Raw genomic sequence first — 26,336 nt, forward strand, 5'->3', positions numbered from 1 at the left:
GTGAAGTACAGAATACCTGAGAGTTGTTTGCTGTCGGCCCGTGCAGGGCGCTGTACAAGGGATTTGTTGTGGCAGGCCTTGTCAGGACTTTTGATAAACTGCTGATGGTGTAAATGGGTGCTTCTGAGGGCTTTCTGGGTCTTTTAGCTGTTGAGCGACTGCAGCCTATAAATTGATGTATGAGTCAGGAGAACTAAAAAAAATAAAAGTACTTTTTTAATAAACCTTTTAAACAATTTATTATTTTTTTAGGTATTTACATAGTTTTAAGTAGTTCTTTCAAGATAATTTTTAAGCCTAGAGTTGTTTAAAATTTTAGTTTTATTGCACAAACTTTTAATTGAGCATGAATTTCTATAATTTATTAGCTTAAAAAAAGTTTAATAAAAATATTATAAACTCAAAAAAATACTAACTTATTATTGTTGATCTAATAGTCAGTAGAGTTGTAAATAAAAACTTTCAACTAACTGTTTTTTGGACGGCAGTAGTTTTCAAAATTTTTCACCATCATTCTTGAATGCATTAGTTGTGTGCGGTCATAATTCAATACAAGCGACTTTCCCCATTCAACAGTAGCCAGAATGATCATGTGACCTGAGTTTTCCTCCACTGCAGTCAGCATCAGTTCAAACTCGTCTTCTCGCTCGTACTGCAGAATTTCGTAGTGCTCGTATTGCGACATGTTCTTTTCAACTTTCGCACTTGGAGTGTCACGTAGCTATAAAATAAGTAAATAGTTGCAAAAAATCATTCAATAATCAAATTTATTATTTTTTTCAAATTTGTTGACTGTGATAATTGTTAAGCTGTATACGCTGAGTATTCTTAAACATTGTTTTACTTTACAGTTACACATAGTTTTTGAAAATAACATTTCTAATAATTTATTTGTTGCACGCTTAGTATATACGTATGTTTATGTTCAATAACACTTTGTTACTGTCTCACGAAGTATCTAAAAATTAAAAGTCATAAACGTAAAAGTTGTCTTAGAGTAAGTCTTCTAGTTGGCGGACCAGATTTATCTGCAAATATTTTTCGCGAACCGAACATATTAAGGAAAGTTTTATCAGGCCGTGTAATTAAAAAGATAAAGTATAAAATTAAAAAAAAAAGTCTTCAAAAGTAATATTGCAAAGAAATAATCAATTAATAAGCACTACTCGGTACTAAAAACCTAGTTTAGATAAAAAAATATTTGTCACTCAAAAATAAAGCTCAATATAATTCAAGATGTTTTTTAAGCTAAAAAGTATGTTGTGGGCCAGAGGATACTGTCGGCGGGCTGTACGTGGCCCAATCTTGTTGTAGTTAGAGTATCTGCAATTAAATTACCACTGCGTTTTAAAATATCACCATAAGTTTTAATATAAACTGTTCTCAAATGACCTTAAAACTCTTTGAACATCAGTATTTGTGAGAACTTTGAAAAAAATTTGAAATAGTAAACAGCAATTACCAATACGTGAACAATGGAATATTTGTTAGTCGGTCCCTCTATTGTGACAAAACTGTCTGGTTTCTCGCTACATTGAAACCAAGGATATGAAGTGTTGTTGCCATCATTACAGTACTTATAACCTTTTTGTAAATTATCAAGACCTCCAAACATTCTGTAAAAAATGATGTTATTGCTAAATGAAAAAATAAACTTAAAACAAAAATTTTTAGAACATAAATTATTTAATGAGCTTTTTATTCAAGTGGTATACTGTTAAATAATGTATTATCAAAATTTATAGAATATCTAGTTGAAATTGACGATACATGAGCTACACGCTATATGTATTTTTTATAAAGACAGTGAAAACATGCTAGAACAACCCTGTAAAAACCTAAGCTATACAGAACTTAATCACCTTATCCACCAATGAATTAGATTCTTTTTATTTTTTTCACTAACTACAAAACATATCGTATTATATCTTACGATTTTTACAAATAAAAAAAAATAAATAAAAAAAAAAACAAAAATCTTTAAATTTAAAACATTTGTTATTATAAATATAAATATTATAGCTTATAAACTTTTCAATAAGTTTTACTAGTATAAAGTTTACATGTATTGTAACATGACTGTATTTTTGACTTTTTTAGCTTGTTTCAGCTAGTTTACTGTAATAAATGGTTTCTAATTATAGTAAGAAACAAAAAAAGCAACTTCAAAATAACTAACGTTAAATATTTAGGCTGTCTGCCCAAGTTTTCAGGCTGCCTTAGATTTTTCCTGATGATTTTTACTTCGTTTTTTGTCAGCGCTTGGATCCAGCCAACGGTCCAAACTTCCCCCTCGCAAACTGGCGGGAACGCGACGGTCGCCTTGGCAACGAACAGCGAGGGCAAGTACCCGATTCGACCTTCCGTTTCCTGTACAACCAACGAATCGTCAATGTGCTTCGCGGAAACGCTGCTGTATATTTTACCGCCAAATGAAGACGTTTGGCTGTTTAGCACACTTGGCGGCGTTTCCTTGCTGGGCCATAAACGACACGAAGGCAAATTAGAGTGCGGAGCGTTGCTTGAACTCGCAAGCTCTCTGTAGTTTGGCACTCTTTCCTCGACTTGCCTGACAAGTTTCGGGTTGAGGTAGATCAAACCGTCCAAAAACTCCTTGTAACCTGATGGTATATTTTCTGTTGTTTTAGTGCAAGTTTTATTATCTTCATTTATCTTTCGTTTCAGAAACTGACTTGGCTTTGTGCATTCAACTTTCACTGTTTTTATGTAAACTATATGTTAATAATGAACAAAAAACTTTTATAAATTCTCTTAGTGTTTATATTTTAATACCATATGATTATTTAATTAGTTTACTAGAACTTTTGTTAAACTTTTTTTATTATGCTGTATAAACTTTAAACATACATTGTTTTGGTAAAATGTCGTCGTAACTTTGAAATGGTAAGTTCCGTTGAAAGCTTATTGAAAGCTTTTGGTTGTCTGCCTTATACTTTATATAATCACTTGCAACCATTGTGAAAAGCTTACCTAAAATGTATAAAAACTAATACATTACTTGGTCTAAAAAGTATACTTGTGTCATATTTTAAGTTAAGAATGAGTTAATTTATATCAAATGTGTAACAGCTAACCTAATACACTTGAATTAAGTTTATCATCTAAAGTTTTATAAGTTAACAGTTTAGCACTTAATCGCTTTCTAGGATCCACACATAGCATTTGCAACAAAATTTTGCTGTATAAATTGTATACACCGCTTGGAAACATGCCTTTATTTGCCCATAAACTAAAGTTTTTATCGCTTTTTGATGCAGATTTCCAAGGAAATTTAAAGCAATTGATATAGTAAATGCAAATTCCTGCAGCCCAAATGTCACTTGCCTTACTTTTACTTTCACCCTTAAACAACTCAGGTGCGTCGAATTTGCTATTTGTAACTAGCTTTTCACCAACGATCAATTTGTCTGAAACGTTAACAACAACTAGGTTTTCATCCTTGTCAACTTTTAAGTTATCCAAGCAGATATTGTATTGAGCGTTTTCAAATTCGTTATGTAAAATGTTTATTTTGTAAATCAATTGCTTACTCCATTTACTTCTCAGCTTATCATTTGAAAACTTTAGTTTTTCAGTTAATGGAACTAAACTTTTCATGGTTTTAGTAGCTGTGATATACCTTGAAATTTATATAAGAAATATTTCTCTGGTAATAAAAAAGTAGAGCATTATAACCGTTACTTTAATTCATTTTACTACAGTTTAGTTTTTTTCATAATGTGAAATACTTGTATGATTTTATAAAAAAAAATCAATATAACTAAAACATTATGCATAATTTGGTTTTAAAGCTGATTTGAACATGATTTAAAAACAATATTTCTATTCCAAAAAATAAAAGTTAAAATTCAATTAACATAATTATGCGTAAAAGTTTTATAAAAAAACGAACTTTTTTTTCAAAATTAAAGATTTTAAGTAAGACAACGTTGACAAAAAGTATTGTCATAACAAAAACTAAAACATTATTACAACCTATTTAATAAAAAAAATTTTTATTTTTTAATATTTAACTTAATGAAAAAATAAAACTTCTTTTTAACTTTGTGATATAATATTAAATAATCTAGGTCGTCCGTTGTTAACATAAAAACAAAAATAAACATGCATTTTAAAACTTAAAGTTATTTTATATAAAACCACTTAGTTTATTTAAATAAATTATTTAAAAAAATATGTTAATAGTAAAAAAAAAATTTTGTAAAAGCCTGTATTTGCTTTGACTTTTTTGATTTTTTTTTGATGTTTTACTTTCTAAACTGATCATAATAAATTTACCATAATTCTTTGACTAATCTAAGATACAAATTAAAGTAATTAAAAATATCCCTAGCATCTAGGTAAAGCTAATATGTGGATAAAACTGTATATTTACCATTAACTTTGTTTTTTATTCAGGTACAAACAAAATGATACTTCTTATTTTCTTACAGTTTATTATATTTCCACAATTGTCCTTAGAAACATACTGTAAAACAGGGTTGTAGAACAGGCCAAAGGGGGGGGGGGGGCTTAGAGGTCATAAATCAAAATTTACTGGAGTTGCTGATGAAAAGCAAAAAAAAGGAAAGGGTTTAGGGTTTTATTGTGGTAATTTTTAAGTAATCTTGGTACAAAGGGGCCATAGCTTTTTTAATTTCTTCAAATGTGGCCATTTAAAAAAAAAAATTGGGAAACCCTGCTGTAGAAGATAAACATAAGGTTATAAATAGCTTTTCACTAAAAACAAAAAACTTGAAAATAATTAAGTGATCAATGAGAGTAACCAATGTAAGGAAATTAATCAATTAAACTAAAATACATTTAAAAAAAACTATACGTTTGAAATTAATTAAATAAAGACCCTTCATAATCAAATTTATAATTAGTGCTTTGTTTTTTGCTTTTAGTGACAACTATTGATGTTTTTATTTTTAGTTTCAACTGTATAACTTTGAAGACAAGTAGGGAAGTATTTTAAACTGTTACAAAAATTAGAGAATAATATATTATTTGTATATGAATAGAAATAAAGACTTATAGTCGTAGTTAAGAAAAAACAACTTTAATAAATTTAGGTTAGTTAAACAAAAAAGATAATGTTTAAAAGTAAACTTTTATTACATTTTAGAAACAAAAACTAGAATTTTAAGTATTTTTAACCGTATATTATTTAACATATTCACAATATGTCTATTAACATTTATGTGCCACAACCACTAAGACATTTTATTTACTGTCTTAAGTACATGAACTATACTTAAAACATACTATAAATCTATAAATAATTAATTTAACGTAATGTATAACTGCAACAGTAGTTATTTAAGTACAAAATTGAATTTAAACATAAAAGATGTCGGCAAAAAGTAATGTTGAAAAAAAACTGTAGAGTTTTTACTTTGTAAATCAGCATAGTGAATTAGCAATCTTGTATATTTATAAAATATACAAGAGAAAACATAAAACTTACAAACATAAAAACGTTTTAAAACTTGTAAGTGTATACTGTATACATCTTTAAAAAAATTACAGGAAAGAAAAGGAAAATAGTTTTCAAGTACTTTTAAAATAACTAAAAATAAGTGCATCGCATAAAAAGCAATTATCTTAACTGTAGATGGATTTTCTGTATTAAGTTAGCTATAACTAAGATTATTTAACAATGTTAGAAATAACTTGCTTAGTAATAAAAAATCCATCAATACAAGAACTTAAGTCAACTACAATCATTTTTTAAATAAGCAAGATCTGTCTGTTGTTAGCTTCATCCTTAGAATGAACTTTTGTTTTATAATTTATTGCTGTTAGAAATGCTATTATTTATTTAGTCTTTGTGCATTTTCAAATTAAATAGTTTTATTTTTTGCTTTAAGTATACTAAATCCAACAGTTTAAATAACATTTACTATATTAATAACTTTAAAGGAAGCTTATTTTGTTTTTTATTTACTGAATAAGCATAGCTTATACTATAAAAATGTATGAAATAAAAATAATTCTTTATAAAATGACAATCTGATTAAAAACAGAATGCTGTAGCTTAACTTAAGTAGTATTTTGTTAATGAATACACACACCATGTTTGAAGTTGAGTTTTGTTAAAGTTTAAAATAAAAGAACATTTTGTTAACTGTATATAAAAATCTGTATTAGATTTAAGTTTCTACTAATAAATCAGAAATATAACATGTAATTATTGTACCTGGAAAAGATATTAAAAGGTATACATGTGGTGTGCGACTTGATAACCGAAATGTTCTTCGTGCATTAGGTCCTCGAACCAATTATTTTGAGCGCTTGTTTTTGTAGTTTAATAAACAATATATAGGGAAAGGCAGTGACTCTCTTAGAAGATATTTTTAGCAGTCGTATTTTTGTATTTAAATTTCTTACAAAAACTGTTGCTAATTTATTTTTAACGTTTGGTTTATATGTACTACCCTAGTTTATTTTACACCAAGGGTAAAATTTTTGTGATAATAAACATATTGAACAATCTTTTTTCTAAAAATATAACTTACAAAGGTAAATGTAAAATTCTAAGTGTTAAGTAAAATAGACAACCAAGATAGTGATTAAATTATACTCGTGATATAAATACAAAATTGAAAAAAAAAATACGAACGTTTTGAATAAATTTGATGTGTCATCATTTCAATTCTTAGTAACAGAAACTAAGGCCCATTAACAAAAACTAAATATTCTTTACTAAAATATGTTGTTAGTAATGTTATAGAAAATATTTCTTTTAATTTCGTCACTAAGCTTATAACTACTGAATTTAATAGAATAACTTGTTATAAGTTTTCATTTTCAAGCTCGGCTTTTGTCAAATCATTTATAATTGCAACCCAGCTTCAAAAAAAAGTAATTTTCTGATTCTATGGTTTACCTTATCTTCAAAATCAACATCAGTTTATAAATAATAAAACACAGTTAAAAAAATTACTTCAAATTTACCTAAATACAGTTATTGATAAAAGATACAAAACATGTTGATCATGTCAGTTTAAAGTTTTTATTTAACTTTAATATTCTTAAAGCAAAATTTAAAAAGATAGCGGCGCGTGACGACTCAAATTTAAACTTTCATTTATTAATATTTTTTCGAAATATTTTTGTTAGTCAATCTACTTGGCTAAATTTTAAAGACTACCGGTCAATGACAAAGACACTATACTTATTTTTTACTAAAAAGTGGTGTAGATTATTGTTTGTTGTGTTAGCTGAAACTTGTTTATTAGGTTTAAAGGTATTTTAAGCTAAAAGAATTACAGTTTACTGCTATTTACTTTCTAGGGTAACACTAAAATCTATAACTTAAAATTTTCAAAGCTTAACTTTACTTTTGTTAAACTTGTACAAATGTTTTATGTCTTATAAAAACTGCTTCTGGAAAATCGTCTATTTATTGTTCTTTGTAGTAAACGTACATTTACTATTTTATTTTTTTACTTATTAAGTCATCGCCTTTAATATCAAACAAATAAGTTTAAACATAATAACTAGCTCCTTTTAAACTTAGCTTTGTTTAACTTTTTATTTGTGTTTTTTTTTATCTTAAATTGTTGTCCTGGGCATAACGTTAAACTGTTCTGGTGTATGACTCGATAACCGAAAGGTTTTTTGTACACCAGGTCCTTGGACCAAACCTTTTGAGCGTATTTTTTTGTCGTTCATTAAACAATGTTGAGTATAAACTTATTTTATTTTTATTTCTCATTTTGTGTGTCCTGTTCAAGTTGCTCAGGTTTTGATGACTGAGTCAAACATTGCATAATAAACAAGACAACAATATAGTTAAAATAAAGAGTGATAACCAAAGAAAAACAGTTATAATTTTTTGCGAAGTTTATTAAAAAAATCGTTTAAAATTCTTTATTCTTTGAAGTTTTACCACTTTTTTCTTCACAGTGATCACCTGCAAGATAAGTTTTATTAGATGTGTTGGTTGAAATAAGAATAGTTCTATTATTTATAAAATCAAAAGCAACTCTATTTGATCAGTAGATAAATTATACAAAAAATACAAGCCTTAAAAGTAAAAATGTTATCATAATAATAACTACTCATAAATAAATATTGAAATACTATAAAGAAAATTTACCTAACAAGTACGGAAGGTACATGAGTGAACTGATGGTGGACAGAAGTTCCATTTGCACATGAGTCTGAACGATGGACAGGTGAACTTGGCGTTACATTTGAAGCAGCAGCAGTAGTGCATGATCAATCTTGGCTCGTAGTAGTGGTGGAAGTAATCGAACTTTTCAATAATCTTCTTCACTTTAGTGTCAACGCATTCGTGGTAGTGAGTTCTCAGGTTGAGTACGAGTTGGTTTGGATTTTCACCAAAAACGCTGGAAAAGAACTTGTCGAAAGAAACCAAGTGACAATGGGCACGCTTTAGATTTTGAATGTATATTTAGTTTGTGTTTACCAAGTATGACAGTCTATACACTTCATTATATATTAAAAATATATTTTTTGTAAGTTTTTTAATGAGAAAATTTCATTAACCATTTTAAAGTTCTAGGAGTCTATTCGTGCACTATTTTTTGAACAAAATAGTCGATACTATAAACTACATAAAAAAAAATTTTAATACTGCCTATAAAATAACTTTTTTTAAATCTGAAAAATATCATTATCAAATAAAAATAAATAGAGATATTTTGAAAGTTATTGTAAATTCAAACAAACGTGGGTCAAAGTCTTGATGATGGCAGCACGTTGATGGACGCGTTTGTTGTAGAGTCCCTTGATGTAAGCGTCGATCTTTGACTGTCTGCCGGACATGCACTGGTGGAAGTTGGCTTTCACTTTGTGGATCATCTGGTCAGCATGAGTTTTCCATTGCAAGATGCGAACGTGAACTCTTTCGTGGACGCACTCGATTTGGTGGAGCATTTTATGTTGATGGAGGTCGATCCATTCCTTGGCTTGAGATCTCAACAAGTTGTGGAAGTTTTCAATTTCTACTTGGGTTGGTGGGCATCTGAAATTGATAACTTTTTTTCTATGCAACTAGTATACTATGATCCATTACTATAATCATAATATTAGAGACGGGACTGTTAAGTAGCTTTTAAACTCATAATTTTAAGCTTTTTTCGTTTAGCGTTTCACACAAAATTAGTTAGACAAAACAAAACTTGCTATTTTACCTAACTTCTATTCTAACACATAAAATCATGATTTAAAGTTCATATTTTTTTATAAAAACAGAGTAATTATATTTTTACTTTACTTTTGTGTTGGATCAAACTTGTTTCATAACCGTTCTCTAACAAAACTTTTCTATATTTAGTTGTTCGATAGATCTTCTTTTATAAACTTTAGTTTCTTAAACACAAAAAAAAAGTTATAAACATACCCGTTGTATCCCTTTGGCATCTTGCAAACAATAAGTTCTTCAAGACCAGTGATAGCAAAATGGCACCATTCTTCAACTTGCTTCTTCCATGATCTGTATTTGTATGCGAGCTCTTGAGTGTATACGTTGCATTTTCTGTGAATTTCTTCTTCGTATTTCTCAGAATGGAACTCGCCACCGGATTCTTGTTCCTCTGTAATTACATTTTCGCTTTAAAATTGTTATTTTTACATTTTTACATATTTAAAGAGTTAACATTAATGATAAAGTTTAAAAATAAAAACTTTTTTAAATTAGTAAAAAAAATATTTTTTCCTTTTTTTCTTTTAAAAAACAAGCACTACAATTTAACTTACTCTTCGAACAAGTTTTAAGAGTTTTGTATGCACATCCGTTCCATTCAGCTGAGAAAGCTCCAACACTACTGAGGTTAAACTTGCATTTTGGTGCAACTGGAAGATCACCGCTAAAAAGAAAAAGTATTTATGACGTTTTGAAAAGTAAAATAAATACTTATTTTATTAAACTGATCTCACCATTTTGATTGTTTTCTTACAATGCTGTAGCAACCGTTTCTGAAGTAACAGACATAAGTACATCTGTAATCTTTTTCAACCATTTGTGCTGCTTGCATCACTTTAGTGTAGAAACCTTGGACCAAAGTCTGATCGTATCTGACCATTTCTTCTTCCCATTGCTTAATTGCATCTTCAAATTCGGAAGGCATATCTTTGCCTTCTATAAATTTTTACACAGCTTAGTAAAACACATAGATTTTTTTTTGATACACCTACTTAAAGCTGTTTGTTAGTCGGAAAAGCTACGTATAATATTCTAGTTTAGATTAATAGTCTTTCATGATGTAGCTTTAATTAGCTAAAACTTATACAAAATATTATATAAATATAAAATTCACTAACTGTAGATAGTAGCAAAGATGTGTCTGACGTAAGTAATTTTTCTAGAACGAAGTTTATCAAGTTTTTCATGGTAAACGTTGACGTAATGTTGGGCACGTTCACCCATTTTACCATGAATGCCACCGATTTGGTGTTGACGCTTTTGAAGACATCCTTTTAACCTAATTTAGTTGATTCGTGTTTGATTTTATGTTTTCTACAATTGTTCATGTTGTTTTTCAAATTTTTTTTTTGTGTTTTCGAGTGCTTAGCTTAAAATGTAGTAGTTTGATATTTGTATATCATCTTATGTGATGACTAAAGTTTTAACTTTAACTTTTTCAATGAATTTTCTGTTTCTATACTTAAAATTAATCTGCTTCTTTGCAAGCGAATCACATACTAAAAATAAACGTTTTTTTCAAAAAAATTATGCTTTATATAGTTTTACTTACTGGTCAACAAGATGACAATGGTATTGCTCAATCTTTTGCATAATTTGTTGAACATTTCCGTTGTAGCGAGCAATACCCTGTTGTTTGTAACCTTCAAGCTCGTCGGAGTATTGTTTCAATCTACCTTCAAGTTCGGAGTATGCGCAGTTGGTAGCATGTTGGTAGTAATCTCTGAAGGTGCACACGTATTGGTGGTTCAAGTCCATGAGCATCTTGATCCATTGTTCTTGTCCTTGCATCAACTCACCGTAGATCTGTTGTCTGACATGGGCGAGTCTCTGTTCGATCTCACTGATTCTTCCGGTGGCGTTTTCCTCTGTAAAAAAATGTCATACAATTTAAGTTCCTTATGTTGTAGCGTAAAATTTTATATTAGTTACAGATGTAATGCATTAAAAATATAATATATATATATCTCGAAAATAATTCATATTTTTTAAAGTATTTTGTTCTTATACTTATTCAAAAATTTAAATATTTAATAAATTAATGACTTAAGTGATTGTTTTGGTACTATAATACTTTTTTATGGTTTAATTCTAACCAGCTTCACAGCCTTTTGGTACGAAACATTTTGGGAATTCGCAAAGGATGCCTCTGTAGAAGTGACCCTGACACCAAGCTTGGTTGAAGTTGACTTTGTAGCTGTAGTAGCTTTGATGTGGCACAACACAGAAGTTCTGATTGCACCAGTAATCGTAATCTGGGATGTTAAATACTGCAGCTTGGGAAGCCTGAAATGTGTAGAATTGATAGAATATTGGCTTATCAATATGGTCAAAAATTATGTAACAAGCTTAGATATTTTGTTCATTAAAGTAAGTATACAACTTACTAAGTATAAGGGTTTTTGATAGATTGATTACAAACCTTAAATTTTGGTACAAAGTTTAAATTTTTTGTATCTAGTTGATTACAATATCACTTTTTTTTTTAAATAATCGAAGATGAGATTAAGTTTAATGCGGCTTTGTATTACTATAAATAAAATATAACTAGTTTTTCAAACAATTGTTAGCAGTAAAGTTGTTTTACTCAATAAAGTTAATAAATAATTTAAATATTTACAAAACTGTATATAGTAAATTTAAAACTTACAACAATGCATGCTAAGAAGACAGCGACTATCTTCATATTTTGATTGTCTGTATTATAATAATCAAACAAGCAATAGATGTCAAATATCGGATCTTCTGAACTTTTATACTGTACTATACAAACAAAATTTTGATAAATAAACAAGTTTATTTTAAAAGGACTTTAAATTAAAAACAATGCTTAGTGCTGAGTGTTAGAGTAGTACTCGAACATACTTAAAAAATGAAAGTTTTGTTTTATTTTTTTAAGAACTCATGTTTAAAATTTTTAAGTACTAGCTTGGTAAAATTAAGATTTCGATCATATTTTTCATGTACTGTTTATATAAAATTATGTTGCTTAGTCGATTAATATAGCTTTAAATGTTTAATTAAATTATCTAATTATCAAATTAAACTAATTATAAACGGCTTCTTAGCGTTAACTTAAGTAAAGCTCATTAAACGAACTTTATGAATAAGACATCACCCAATCGAGAAGTAGAAAACAGATTGCGCAATCATTTCCGAATAGCTTTTACAACAAGTCACGAAACCGGAAACACATCCGATTCGTTTCCACTGACAATAAAAACTTTTGACAAGACAGTATAGCTTGAACATTTTAAAGTTTTGATTATAGTAAAAGGTGTTTTAGTTGACCATTTAAACGGAAACGGGTAATAGTTTTAGTATTTACTTATTACCAAAGCTACTTAAAACCTAAGCTAAAGTGTATACAAAAAATAAAGCAAAAAGTTTCTGTTTTATGAAATAAAAATAAAACATTAAAGCTAAAAATGTTTTTTAGAGTGAACAATTTAAAGAATAATAAAGGCTACAAAGTATTAAGCACCAAAAAACCTTTACTCATACGTAATTTTTATATGTTTAAGTTTTTTAATAAACATACATTCTAGTAATATTTTATTAATTTATATAAAGTACTGATTAAATTTTAAAGTACTGAATTTTTGTGTCTAATTGATTATTAAATCATCTTTTGTTTTAATGAATCGGAGAAGAGAAGCCTACCCTATCCTACTCGTTTGAATTGTGTAAAGCGGGTCTATGGTGTAAACAACAAAAACAATAAAAACAAAGTTTAGACTTTTTTCAAATGTTTAGTTAAGAGCAAGTTTTTAGTTCAGACAGAAATGATTATGAATAAGAGTTTGAAATAAGGTTAGTTAGCTTAATATAAAACAAAAGAGTTTGTTTTAAATTTTTACTAAAGACCATACTTATAAAGTAAAAAAAAGAACTAATTTCGTATTGAAAACAATAATTAAATTTGTTCTATTCACTTTATTTTTTCATGCTAACCCAACAGCGTGATATCAAAAATATTTTCCTGTGCACAGTTGGCCAAAACAAGCAATATGGTTTAGTAATCTTCTAGATTCACTACCCATATCCGGCCTGATATTGCCCTTTTCTTTAATATCCATTTCTGGCCTGATCAAAATTTTAACTAATGGATCCTAATTTAAAAAATAAACTAAGATCCGATTTCGGCTGGACCTTAATTTTGTGGATATGGTAGATCACTAGCTATGGTATATCTTCTCAAATAATATATCGGAATCAAGTTCTTTACTTAAGGTACATGGACGATTGCTTAGTTATTACACAAACAGAGAAAATTAATGAGGTTTTGTTTTGTAATTTAAATATGTTACATGAAAAAATTTCATTTACTATGGATGTAGAAATCAATGACCAAATTCCATTTTTTCATATATTAGTTAAAAGGAATAAAGATAAATTTCTCACCAGTGTGTATAGAAAGCCATCTTTTACAGGAAAATATTTGCATTTTCAATCTTTTTGAACCAAGAAAAGAAAAATAAACTTGATAAAAACCCTATACCATCGGGCTGGTATGATTTGTTCCCCTGAAATGCTTCAGAGGGAAAGAGAGAAGATTAATGAAATTCTAGTCGAAAGTGGTTATCCATCAAAGCTAATAAGAAGAGTATTAAAGTCGCACGATGACAACCGTGAAAAACCTAAAATTTTTGGACCGGAGAAACTTTCTGCGGTTCTTAAACTCCCATATTTGGGTAACGTTTCATATTTATTTGAGAAGAAAGTTCAAGAACTAACGCAGCAGTCGACTAACAACCAAGTTAAGCCTAGAGTAATAATTGTTTCTAAACCAGTTCTCAGATTGGAACTGAAAGACCCAATATCCCATCTTGATAAAAGTTGTATTATAGACAAATTTAACTACTTTTGCGAATAAAGCTATATTGGACAAACATCTAGACATTTTAAAACGAGAGTAAATGAACATATACCGAAATGTGTATTAAACTTTATAATAGAAAACAGTAATAACAAGACGAAAGCTGTTTTAAATGCGACAAAAAGATCTTCGATACCAGAACACCTGATTAATAACGTGAATAACTTTGATTCATCAAGATTTAAGGTTATTTACAACTGTACAAATTCCATTAATTTGGTCAGATTAGAAGCAATCTCAATATTTCTAAATAAACCTGAACTGTTTAAGCAGAAAGAGTTTGACTATAAGGTTTCTTTATTTGTTTAAAAGTTTCTTTGGTTACTTTGTTTGAAAGCTTCCTTGGTCATTTTGTTTACTTGAAAGTGTCTTTGTTTGTGTTAATAATTTTGTTTCGTTTTGTAATTTAAAATGTTAATTTTTTGCGTTAGTTACTATTTTACATTAACTGATTTTGTTGATTGGTTTTTTACAGCAATCTAATTACTTAAGCAGTTTTCTAAAGTTATTGTTTTTATTTTATTGTTCTATTCCAAAATTCTACAATTAGTTTCTGAAGAGTCGCAGTGAAAATATATTAAAACTTTTGTGGTAAAACATTGATTGTTCCTTATATAGATAATAAAAAATTTTCATGGTAATTTTACTAGCTTTGTTTTATGACAAACTAATGCTTTTTTATACGTAGTGGTTCAGACTTAAGTATTTTTTCATTTCTAAATATATCAGTTTTTCTACACTTTTCCAGTTTTCTTTAATAAAGTTAGACAACTTCTCTGGTAGGTGGACGTGATATGGCAAATTTTTGTACGAAACAGGCCGGATTTATTCGACATAGACTTTTGCGCATGCTCTGTTTTTAATATTTATGTCCGCTCTACTTTGGATAAACTACTAACTTTATAAGTTATTTATGTCCATAAAAAGCTCTACTTGTATGAGCAAAAGACAAGAAAGTACAGTTTTAAACCTAGAGCTTGTTAGTACACACACATTTTTTAGCAATAGACCATTTTCTAAGATAAAAACTCTACAAAACACAATAAACTAAACAGTTTATCTTACAGGATAACTCATTTAAACAAAAAATTGTTCATGATAATTTATCTAATCATAACTTGGAGTTTTTTTTGTTGTTGCTTTAAAAATGAGATTAAAGTTCATGTCGAGCCAGATACACTTGAAAGTTGGATTTTGAACCGGTCCGGCCGGATTTTTTTTCGTTTTCTAAGCAAAAATAAGTCCTGTGGTTGTAATAAAATAAAACTTGTAAAATGATCTGAAGACCTAGTTTCCAATTGAAAAACAGCTTTACAGAACATTTCAAGTTCAACTAGACGAATTTATACACCTCACACCTCCGACTAAGTAGATTTCAGAATTACTTTACACTAAAAATTTTTTTAAACGTTGTCAGAGAAGTCAATTAAGTTCAATTCAAAAATTCTTAAAAAGAATAACTTACACACTTAAAATTCTAGAAATCAAATTAAAACTTTTTCTAGCTATTATTCCAAAAAACACAGTATATATTTTTTATTAGAAAAAGAGATAACCTGTTCTTTCTTTCTGAAGTGTCTATAAACAATGGTTAGTATCAATAAAAATATAAATTAAAATAAATAAGTTAAAGTAATCTGTTTTCAAAGTAAATAAATTAAAAGACATTTGAAATCTGAAAAAAAAATTGTTAGTTTATGAATACTTAATAAAATAAAAATAAATTTTATTGTGTTTTGTTTGAGTAGGGTAAATTTTTTTAGCAGACTATTCAGGATTACCAAATAATAAGTTTAAGAAGGCCTAAATTTCTTAAAAAAGTTTTAACGGGCCCTGCCCTTTGTTATTTAAACTGTAATAATGAAAGCTAAAAATATTTTATACCAAGCTTCTTTTTCAAAAAACAGTTTTACAAATATAAGTTTGTTTTATTTTTATCTTATCATATACAAGGGTACTCTAAGTCTAGCTTGAATATCAAAATGAAGTTTTTTTACAATTTATACCTTTTTTCAAATTTAGAATAAGATTTAAAATTAGTTAGTTCGTTATATATCACTTTACAACTAACTTTAGCATTTTATAAATGATAGTTTTTTTTTCTGAGATGGAAACAAGTATAAAATTGTGCTAATACTCGGAATACGCTCTGACTATTATTAATATTTTTTATTTTACTTGATATACATATAAAATGGGTGTAGGACTATTCAAATTCGGACAATTCAAATTCTTAAAAAACATTTGAAACTGCCACAAATAAAAAAGTCATGTATGTTTGTCAAATATAAAAAAATACGTATGTAGGTCATATTAATATCTACGATATATATTTTTTATTTTTGTAATACATTAAATGCTTTTTGAGATTTGGATTAAATAAACTAGAAAACATAATTATTTTTAGTAATTTTAAAATATCTTGAAAAGAATGTTACGTTTTGAAAAAATAAAAAAGTGGCTTGTAGATATTAATAAGATCTACATATGTATATTTTTTTCAAACTTATATTACTTATTAAATATAGTCTTTTAAATATTTTTTTTAGAATTTGAATTGTCCGAATTTGAATTGTCATGTAACCACAAAAATTCATGACCAAATTTAATTTCAGTTGTTGCAACAGTTTTTAAAATTAGAGCGATTTCTTTGACTAAAAAGTCATAAATTGGGATTTTAAGTTTTACTTAGTTTGGCAATCAGATAGTTTATCATTTAAGATAATTTAATTCATTTGTAATATCTAGTTGAACTATGATTAAAATAAAAACTTAAAAACGGCTGCGCTGCATATAATTCAAAAACGAAATGAAGTAGAATGTAAAAACCTATTTATCAAGCTGATAAAGAATGTTAAAAGAAAGTATTTTTACAAAAAAGTAGAATAAAGCAGGTTTTACTTACATTCTAATGACTATAAAATAAAACTACCTTGAGGTAATAAGCAATCGACCACTAAGTTGTTTTTTATGTTTAGAATAAGTCTTAGACTTTTTAGATTATGTCAGGCATGGACAGCGTTTAACAAGAGACGGGCAGATTAACTAAATAAATTCTTAAGTAAATGTATTTATAGGCCGTCGTATTTAAAGTTGATTAATTAAAAAATAAATAAAAAAAAAACAGATGCTAATTTGTATTTAAATGAACCTTGTTGTTTACTCACATTTAATTTTTTAAGAACATTTAAAAATTCTTATTATAAAAAACTTATAAAAGTTTTAATATTACTTAGATATTGTTTGAAAGCTTTAAAGCACGACGAAGGACATACAACTTTGCTTTTTACTAAGGCCGCAGTTTGCTGATCACTGCTTAATATACAGGTTAATCTTTGCGTAACTTTAGTATATTGTACTTTTAAGTTTTATCAAAGTTCTGCTTTTTACTAAAACCACAATAGTTTTATGTAAATGTCTCGCTCGATTAATTTGTGAATTAAGTGATTCGTTTCAACAAGTATGGTCTACAGACGATATCAAGTCTACGACGTAATTTCTAGTTGAAAAAACTTCGAAAAAATTAATGTTTTATTGAAAAGCATTTTAGAATTTTAACAATATCATAATATGGAGCAAAAAATTGCTTTATTTATTAATTACAAAGAAATTGTGCTAGTCATTTAAGTTATTTTTGTAAAAGTTTTAAAAAGTATATTGGCCCGTCAAAACTCTAAAAGTATCCGGTTGAATAGATACTTTTTTATTATATTTACCTAGTTCACTCTAAAATACTGCCAATTCCTACCATTATTGCTTTGACAAAATTTTCTTATCAATATGTAGTCTGTGTTGCTATTTTTATTGACTTAAAATTAAAATACAAGTTCTTCTAAGATTTAAGAACTACAACGTGCTGTTTATCTATTGTACATGGGTACATCACATAATTTATCTGACTTTTCAATGCATATATAGATTTAATGTATAGTGTTATATAAAACAACAACAATTAATTTTAGAAGTTTATTAGTTAGCACCAATCAAAAAATTTTTATTCTTTGAATTTAAAGCGATCTATTTCCTCGCAGTGACCACCTGCAATGTAAAATTTATCACAATTTCTTTTTACAAAAGACAAGTAATTTTTTTTAATTTTACGAAAATAGTATACAACTTTGTTATATCGTTTACAAAAAATCTTCAAATATATAATACATAAATATTTACCTAACAAGTACGGAAGGTACATGAGTGAACTGATGGTGGACAGAAGTTCCATTTGCACATGAGTCTGAACGATGGACAGGTGAACTTGGCGTTACATTTGAAGCAGCAGCAGTAGTGCATGATCAATCTTGGCTCGTAATAGTGGTGGAAGTAATCGAACTTTTCAATAATCTTCTTCACTTTAGTGTCAACGCATTCGTGGTAGTGAGTTCTCAGGTTGAGTACGAGTTGGTTTGGGTTTTCACCGAAAACGCTGGAGAAAAACTTGTCGAAAGCAACCAAGTGGCAATGGGCACGCTGTGAAGAAGAAATATAGATAACTGACTTTAGTTTACTAATACTTATGGTATGTGTTTCACATTTTAGGTTGAAAGTTTATAGTAAAAGCCAGTAATAAAAAACCTACTTTAGAGTTCTGAAGCCTTGGTGTTAGTTGCTTAAGTTAACAATAAGAACAGAATTTGAACAAATTAATTCTGATGATGGATTCTACATTAAACAATGTTTTGACTTTATAGGCTCGCATGCATATACGTAAACACCTTTCAAATTGATTTTTATAGAAAATTAAATTCAAACATGATTCTAAATCTATAAAAATTGTATCAAACATTATTGACCTTATTAAACATTTCACACCAAAAAATTTTTTCTTTCTATATTATTGGTGACTTTAATTTTCCTAATATTGATTGGAGTATTCCGAGCTCAACTTTCAATGAATGTAATAAATTTTTTATTAAGTTTTGTCAGAAAACTATTTAACTCAAATTATTGATTCATCTACACATAAAGACGGTGGTATTCTTGATTTAGTGCTTTGTAATTGCATGGGGTTGGATAGAATTAAATTTCATTCAGTAGATTCACCTTTAACTAATACTAATGACCATTCCCTTATATCTTTTGGCATTAGTGTTAAAAAGAGCATGAAATCAGCTACTGTGACACTTTACCCAGATTTTTCCAGAGCGGATTTTAAGTGTATCAACGAATACTTGTCAAGTATAGATTGGAAGTTTGTTTATAATAAATCAGAGAATTTACAGGAGTTTTATGATAAATTTGTTAACATTATTAATCTTACAATCAAAAAATTTGTACCGTTGAAGAAGAAAAATAGAAAACGTAAGATATATCCTTCTAATTTAAAAAAGCTACTAAAAGAAAAGCAAAAACTATACAAAAAATGCAAGTTAGATCAGCAGATTACTGAAAAATACAAGCTAGTTTCAAAAGCATACGAAAAATATGTAAAAAATTTCGACATACAACATGAAAAAAGCTTCTGTCAAAATACTAATTCAAAAAATTTTTATTCTTTTGTAAAATCAAAGCTGATTCTATCACCTTCCCTTCCTCTTTTACTTGATGAAAATAACTTACCATTAGTTTCAGACTTTGATAAAGCCTCTTATTTTAACAAATCATTTCAAAAAGTATTTAGTAAAGATTATGAAGATGAACATTTTATACTTATTGATAAGAGTTGTCCTGAAATGCAGGATTTTTTCATTAGTAATAATGAAATAGTTGAATCTGTAAATCATTTAAAAGATAAAATACTCAGAACAGCAGAAAATATACCTTCGTATTTTTTTAAAACGAACTATTAGCTCTCTCATTTTCCCAATCTAGCTAATTTTTAATTGCTCTTTAGCAATATCTTTTATACCAAGACAATGGAAAATATCTTATATTATACCAATATTCAAAAAAGGAAACAAAAATAATCCATTAAACTATAGACCAATTTCACGAACTAGTAGCTTTTTCAGATCTTTTGAACATATAATTTCATTAAAATACTTAATCATCTTTTCTTAAATAATCTTATTTCTCCGAAACAATTTGGTTTTCTTCCTAAACGAACTTCATGTATTCAATTATTGGATTGCCTTCATTCATGGTTAGTATCTTTTTTTACCAATAAATCTATCAATGTAATTTAGACAGACATTCAGAAAGCGTTTGACTCTGTCTCTCATTTTAAGTTAATTAAAACTTTATCTCAATACAAAATTAAAAGAAATCTAGTTGAATGGTTCAAAGAATTTCTTCAGGAAATAACACAAAGAGTAGTTATCGGTAACACGTTCTCAGAATCCTTACCAATTTTTAGTGGAGTTCCGCAAGGAGGGGTTATAGGTACACTGTTATTTATAATTTATATAAATGATATAGCCTTAGAGGTTGACTCTAATAGCAACATTAAGCTTTTTGCAGACGACACAAAAATATTTAGCCAATCTAACTTAGTTTTACAAAAATCTTTAGATAAAATCTACCATTGGTTAAAAGAAAGGAGATTAAACCTAAATCCCAGCAAATGTCATGTTTTGAATATTCGCAAAAGTACACCTATTCCAGCGTTTGATTTTAAAATAAACAATGCAATCTTACCTAAAACTGAGGTATTTAAGACCTTGGAATTTTTATTTCAGATAATTTAAAATGGAACCATCATATTAACTTTATTTACCGTACTGCATCAATTTTATCTTTTCAAGTTCTAAAAAGCTTTATATCTACGGATTTGGTAATTCTTAAGAAAATGTACCTAGTTTACATCCGTCCTAAGATGGAATACAACACACCTTTGTGGTCTCCATATTCTATAAAAGACATTAACTAAATAGAATCTATTCAAAGAAAATTTACAAGATCAATCTTTAATCGGTGCAACATTTCATATACGTCTTACATAGACAGACTAACAAAGCTTAATATAAAAACTTTAGAGTACAGAAGACTTGAATTTGATCTAATTAATTTTTTTAAACTGATTAACAATGAAACTACTATTGATTCTCAAACTTTATTTAAACCTTATGAAAATAATTACTCACTCAGAGGTAATAATAGAAAATATACATGCAAATATCATTTTAACTATGTTGGTTGGCACAAATCTTTTTTCTATCGTTCGGTAAAAATGTGGAACAAACTTCCAAATGAACTAGTATCGTGCAAAAATCTTAAACATTTTCGATTAAACTTAAAAAGATTTGATTTAAATAACATATTTACCAGTAAAATTTATAAGTGATTAGTTTTGTTCATCTCTTTAGCCATTGATTTGGTGTGTGGTATGTAGTTTATTGGTAGTTTAATCTCTAAGCTTCACCTTCCCCTTATAGATTTTAGGTACTTTTCAACTTTGATTTTTTGGAAGGGCTGTTGTTAATGTGCTTTGGGCTTTAGATTTCGAACTATTGGATATTCAGTTGATTCCTAAGCTAGATTTGTGAACTGTTGCTGCCAAATTTTTGAAGTGATTTTTGACTGAATTTGCCGTCATAACGAGTGGCTGAGATGAATGTTCTGCAAGATGAAGACAGCTTCTGAAGATTTGACAGAAATGCTTGTTACAGAGATTTGTTGCTTTGGAACGTATAATTGGAGATTGGTGACTTTGGAATTGTTGAATATTTGGTTGTGAAAGTTTTAATTTATTCAGTTTCTGCCTTGTATAAGTTTTTTGTTTATGTTTATTTAATCACTGTAATTTGTTTTTTTCTTTTTATTTTAGTGTCTTTCAGTTTAAATGGCTTAAGTTTTAATGCCTAGGTCCTTCGTTGGACAATAAACTTAATAATAATAATAATTATAATAAACTAACGTGGGTCAAAGTCTTGATGATGGCAGCACGTTGATGGACGCGTTTGTTGTAGAGTCCCTTGATGTAAGCGTCGATCTTTGACTGTCTGCCGGACATGCACTGGTGGAAGTTGGCTTTCACTTTGTGGATCATCTGGTCAGCATGAGTTTTCCATTGCAAGATGCGAACGTGAACTCTTTCGTGGACGCACTCGATTTGGTGGAGCATCGACTCTTGGTGGTGGTGGATCCATTCCTTAGCTTGAACCCTCAACAAATTGTGGAAGTTTTCAATTTCAGCTTGAGTTGGTGGGCATCTTAAATTAATAAAATTTTTCTGAAAGTCAAAAAAAAAAACTGTAGTTTATTTAAAATATTACAAACATTAAAAAAGTATATCAAAAGTAGCTTTCTAGTTATAAGTTGTTGTGTATTCAAAGTTAGGCCTTTAAATAAAAATATGCCAAAAAAAAATCCATAATTATAAACTAACATAAGTATATAATATTTAAGTTTTAAATTTTTATGTCAAAATGTAAATTCACTATTTATATTGTTTAGTATTTGATCAAAGTCGTCTCTTAATATTTAATTAAAGTATATATTTTTATTATTATTATGACTGTTTAATTTTTAATTTGTTAAGTATCAAATAAAGCCAAATAGTCAACACACCCGTTGTATCCCTTTGGCATCTTGCAAACAATAAGTTCTTCAAGACCAGTGATAGCAAAATGACACCATTCTTCAACTTGCTTCTTCCATGATCTGTATTTGTATGCGAGCTCTTGAGTGTATACGTTGCATTTTCTGTGAATTTCTTCTTCGTATTTCTCAGAATGGAACTCGCCACCGGATTCTTGTTCCTCTGTAAATAAATTTTCGCTTTAAAATTATTATTTTTACTTTTTTACATAATGAAGAGTTAACATTAATGACAACGTTTAAAAATAAAAACTTTATTAGATTAGTAAAAAAAAATACTTTTTTCTATTTTTTCTTTTCAAAAAACAAGCAGTACGATGTAACTAACTCTTTGAACAAGTTTTGAGAGATTTGTAAGCACATCCGTTCCATTCAGCTGAGAAAGCTCCAACACTACTGAGGTTAAACTTGCATTTTGGTGCAACTGGAAGATCACCGCTAAAAAGCAAAAGTAAATATGACGTGTTGAAAAGCAAAATAAATGTTAATTTTATTAATTTGATCTTACCATTTTGATTGTTTTCTTACAATGCTGTAGCAACCGTTTCTGAAGTAACATACATAAGTACATCTGTAATCTTTTTCAACCATTTGTGCTGCTTCCATCACTTTAGTGTAGAAACCTTGGATCAAAGTCTGATCGTATCTGACCATTTCTTCTTCCCATTGCTTAATTGCATCTTCAAATTCGGTAGGCATATCTTTGCCTTCTATAAATTTTTACGCAGCTTAGTAAAACACATAGATTGTTATTTTGATACACCTATTTATAGCTGTATGTTAGTCGGTAAAGCTACGTATAATATTCTAGTTTAGATTAATAGTCTTTCATGATGTAGCTTTAATTAGCTAAAACTTATAGAAATTTCTATAATAATAAAATCCACTAACTGTAGATAGTAGCAAAGATGTGTCTGACGTAAGTAATTTTTCTGGAACGAAGTTTATCAAGTTTTTCATGGTAAACGTTGACGTAATGTTGGGCACGTTCACCCATTTTACCGTGAATGCCACCGATTTGGTGTTGACGCTTTTGGAGACATCCTTTTAACCTAATTTAGTTGATTTGTGTTTGATTTTATGTTGTCTACAATTGTTCATGTTGTTTTTTAATTTTTTTTTTGTGTTTTTGAGTGCCTAGCTTAAAATGTAGTAGTTGGATATTTGTATATCATTTTATGTGATGACTAAAGTTTTAGCTTTAACTTTTTTTATGAATATTCTGTTTTTGTACCTTAAACTAATCTGCTTCTTTGCAAGCGAATCACATATTAAAAATGGCAAACCTTATTTTTTGTAAGAAGTTATGCTTAATATAGTTTTACTTACTGATCAATAAGATGACAATGGTATTGCTCAATCTTTTGCATAATTTGTTGAACATTTCCGTTGTAGCGAGCAATACCCTGTTGTTTGTAACCTTCAAGCTCGTCGGAGTATTGTTTCAATCTACCTTCAAGTTCGGTGTATGCGCAGTTGGTAGCATGTTGGTAGTAATCTCTGAAGGTGCACACGTATTGGTGGTTCAAGTCCATGAGCATCTTGATCCATTGTTCTTGTCCTTGCATCAACTCACCGTAGATCTGTTGTCTGACATGGGCGAGTCTCTGTTCGATCTCACTAATTCTTCCGGCAGCGTTTTCCTCTGTGCAAAAAAAAAAGTTACTGTTTTTGCTAAAGTGACTGTTTTTACTATTAAATTTGCTTGAAAAACAAGCATAAAATGAAAACACATACAATTTTTACTTAAACATTCAAGATATAAGTAATTCAAGATTAAAATTTTCAAACGAAAATAGTTACAATTAGTATACTGTTTCATCAGTTAAATAATCTTAATGCGCTTTTTTTTTAAAGACTGTAATAATTTTTATGTTTTAGTTTTACTAAACACTTACCTGCTTCACAGCCTTTTGGTACGAAACATTTTGGGAATTCGCAAAGGATGCCTCTGTAGAAGTGACCCTGACACCAAGCTTGGTTGAAGTTGACTTTGTAGCTGTAGTAGCTTTGATGTGGCACAACACAGAAGTTCTGATTGCACCAGTAATCGTAATCTGGGATGTTAAATACTGCAGCTTGGGATGCCTGAAAAGTATAAAATAATTTTAAGACTATGCTATTTGAGATTATTATTAGTAGTATAAAACTTGTATATTTAATTGATATTTTTCTAATGAGCCAATCATATAAATCACTAAACATAAGGAAACAATTTAAATATTATAAAATTAATTAAATAGAAGAACAATCTAGATGGAATTATCAATCTAAACACTTATTAACAGACAACATATAAAATGTTATGTATAAAATTTAGTTTCGAGGTCTATGAGTCAATTATTAAATCATTAGCTATAAAACGAATTTAAACTGAATACCAAAAATGTTACAACTCAAAATAAGCTTAAATTTTTACTAGGATATATAAAAATCGATCAACTTCTAAAATAAATTTTGGATATTAAGGGTCGTATTTGACCATTGTAAATAATTATGTTTTTAAAAATTAGCAAAACTGTATATGGTAAATTTTAAACTTACAACAATGCATGCTAAGAAGACAGCGACTATCTTCATATTTTAGATTGTCTGTATTATTATAATCAAACAAGCAATAGATGTCAAATGTCAGTTCGTCTGTACTTTTATACTCCATTTAACAAACAATACTTTCAATAAACAAAACAACACTTAGTGTAAAGTGTTGAGTAGTACTCGAAAATACTTGAAATGCATAAGTTTACTTTTAGTTTTTAGCCAATTACGTATTAAAAATTCTTTACATTAAGTTTGGTTTGTTAAATGAAAACAAGAATAAATGTAATTGTATAAAAAAGTATACGTTTTTTGAATTTATAGAACATAAAGTATGAATATTTATACTTTTTAATTTTAAAACTTATAATATTATTAATAATAGACTGTTAGCTTAAGGTGGACAGGTAAACTGAAATATTAAAGCACAATTTTTATTACTTTTATCAAAACTTTCGATCCTTTAAAATATCATGAATTTTAGAATTCAAAATATATCTGAAAATTAAGCTTTCCATAGCATAAATATTTGCCCGTTTGGTTTTTAGATATATATCAAAAAGAATAATATTTAAAAGTTAAAATTTTTGACCTGTTTCAGTTGCTTCAGTGATTAATATTTAGTGTAATATTTTATATTTAAGATCATTTATAATATATGTTCTCAAACATCTACTTAAAATACATATTTTTTAAATTTAATTAGATTATATACAAATTGTTCAAAAATGCTTTTAACTTCAATGTAATCACAGTGTTATAAAATAATTTAGTATCAAAATGAAAACGTAATATCAAATATTAAGTATTTAAAAATACAATTACACTTAAAATACTTTAAGTATAAACTACATGATGAAAAATTTATATATTAAGAATTAAAAAAAGTTTATTTCTTATAAGTTTACTAACGAAATCTCAAAACCATGATCATTATTATTTAAGTCATATTTAAAAAAGTAATTAATTTTTTTAGATCGGAAATTTAAACCTGTTCTTACTGTGACTTTTGTATTTTTTATTAGTTTGATGGAACTTTAGAGAATAAAATAGAAATATTTTACTTTAACCCACCTTCAATTTTCAACTAAATAAAACAAATAAAAACTTTTTTAATACACCAGAAAATTTATAGAGTTAATATAAAACTTCCATTACGATTTACTATTTTTATATAACTAACAAAACTTCACTAGAACATTTGTTAATTAAATCACTTTAAAGACAAAATACATTACCTTATGATGTAAAAGTTCATTTTAT

The 26,336-nt window shown here is 28.0% G+C and overlaps 2 protein-coding genes across 2 annotated transcripts; both read right to left on the reverse strand.

Annotated features, from left to right (window-relative positions):
• Nucleotides 1–7,836: 7,836 nt before the first annotated feature.
• On the reverse strand, nucleotides 7,837–11,933 carry LOC145839524 (uncharacterized). The gene is made up of 10 exons (XM_082947122.1): nucleotides 11,832–11,933; nucleotides 11,278–11,467; nucleotides 10,734–11,049; nucleotides 10,300–10,460; nucleotides 9,916–10,117; nucleotides 9,736–9,845; nucleotides 9,380–9,572; nucleotides 8,707–9,001; nucleotides 8,111–8,407; nucleotides 7,837–7,924 (listed from the first exon to the last, which is right to left on the reverse strand). The coding sequence occupies exons 1-9, from the start codon at nucleotides 11,865–11,867 to the stop codon at nucleotides 8,111–8,113; spliced, it is 1,800 nt and encodes a 599-aa protein (XP_082803248.1). The 5' UTR covers nucleotides 11,868–11,933; the 3' UTR covers nucleotides 7,837–7,924.
• A 6,079-nt stretch (nucleotides 11,934–18,012) lies between these two features.
• LOC145839533 (uncharacterized) lies at nucleotides 18,013–25,199 on the reverse strand. Its single transcript, XM_082947133.1, has 10 exons — nucleotides 25,080–25,199; nucleotides 24,434–24,623; nucleotides 23,865–24,180; nucleotides 23,427–23,587; nucleotides 23,044–23,245; nucleotides 22,864–22,973; nucleotides 22,506–22,698; nucleotides 21,853–22,147; nucleotides 18,231–18,527; nucleotides 18,013–18,098 (listed from the first exon to the last, which is right to left on the reverse strand). Exons 1-9 carry the CDS (start codon nucleotides 25,113–25,115, stop codon nucleotides 18,231–18,233), a joined length of 1,800 nt encoding a protein of 599 aa, XP_082803259.1. The 5' UTR covers nucleotides 25,116–25,199; the 3' UTR covers nucleotides 18,013–18,098.
• Nucleotides 25,200–26,336: the final 1,137 nt, after the last annotated feature.

Source organism: Thalia democratica, chromosome 6, assembly GCF_965202585.1.
Source record: "Thalia democratica chromosome 6, ktThaDemo2.hap1.1, whole genome shotgun sequence".
Classification (NCBI taxonomy): Eukaryota; Metazoa; Chordata; class Thaliacea; order Salpida; family Salpidae; genus Thalia; species Thalia democratica.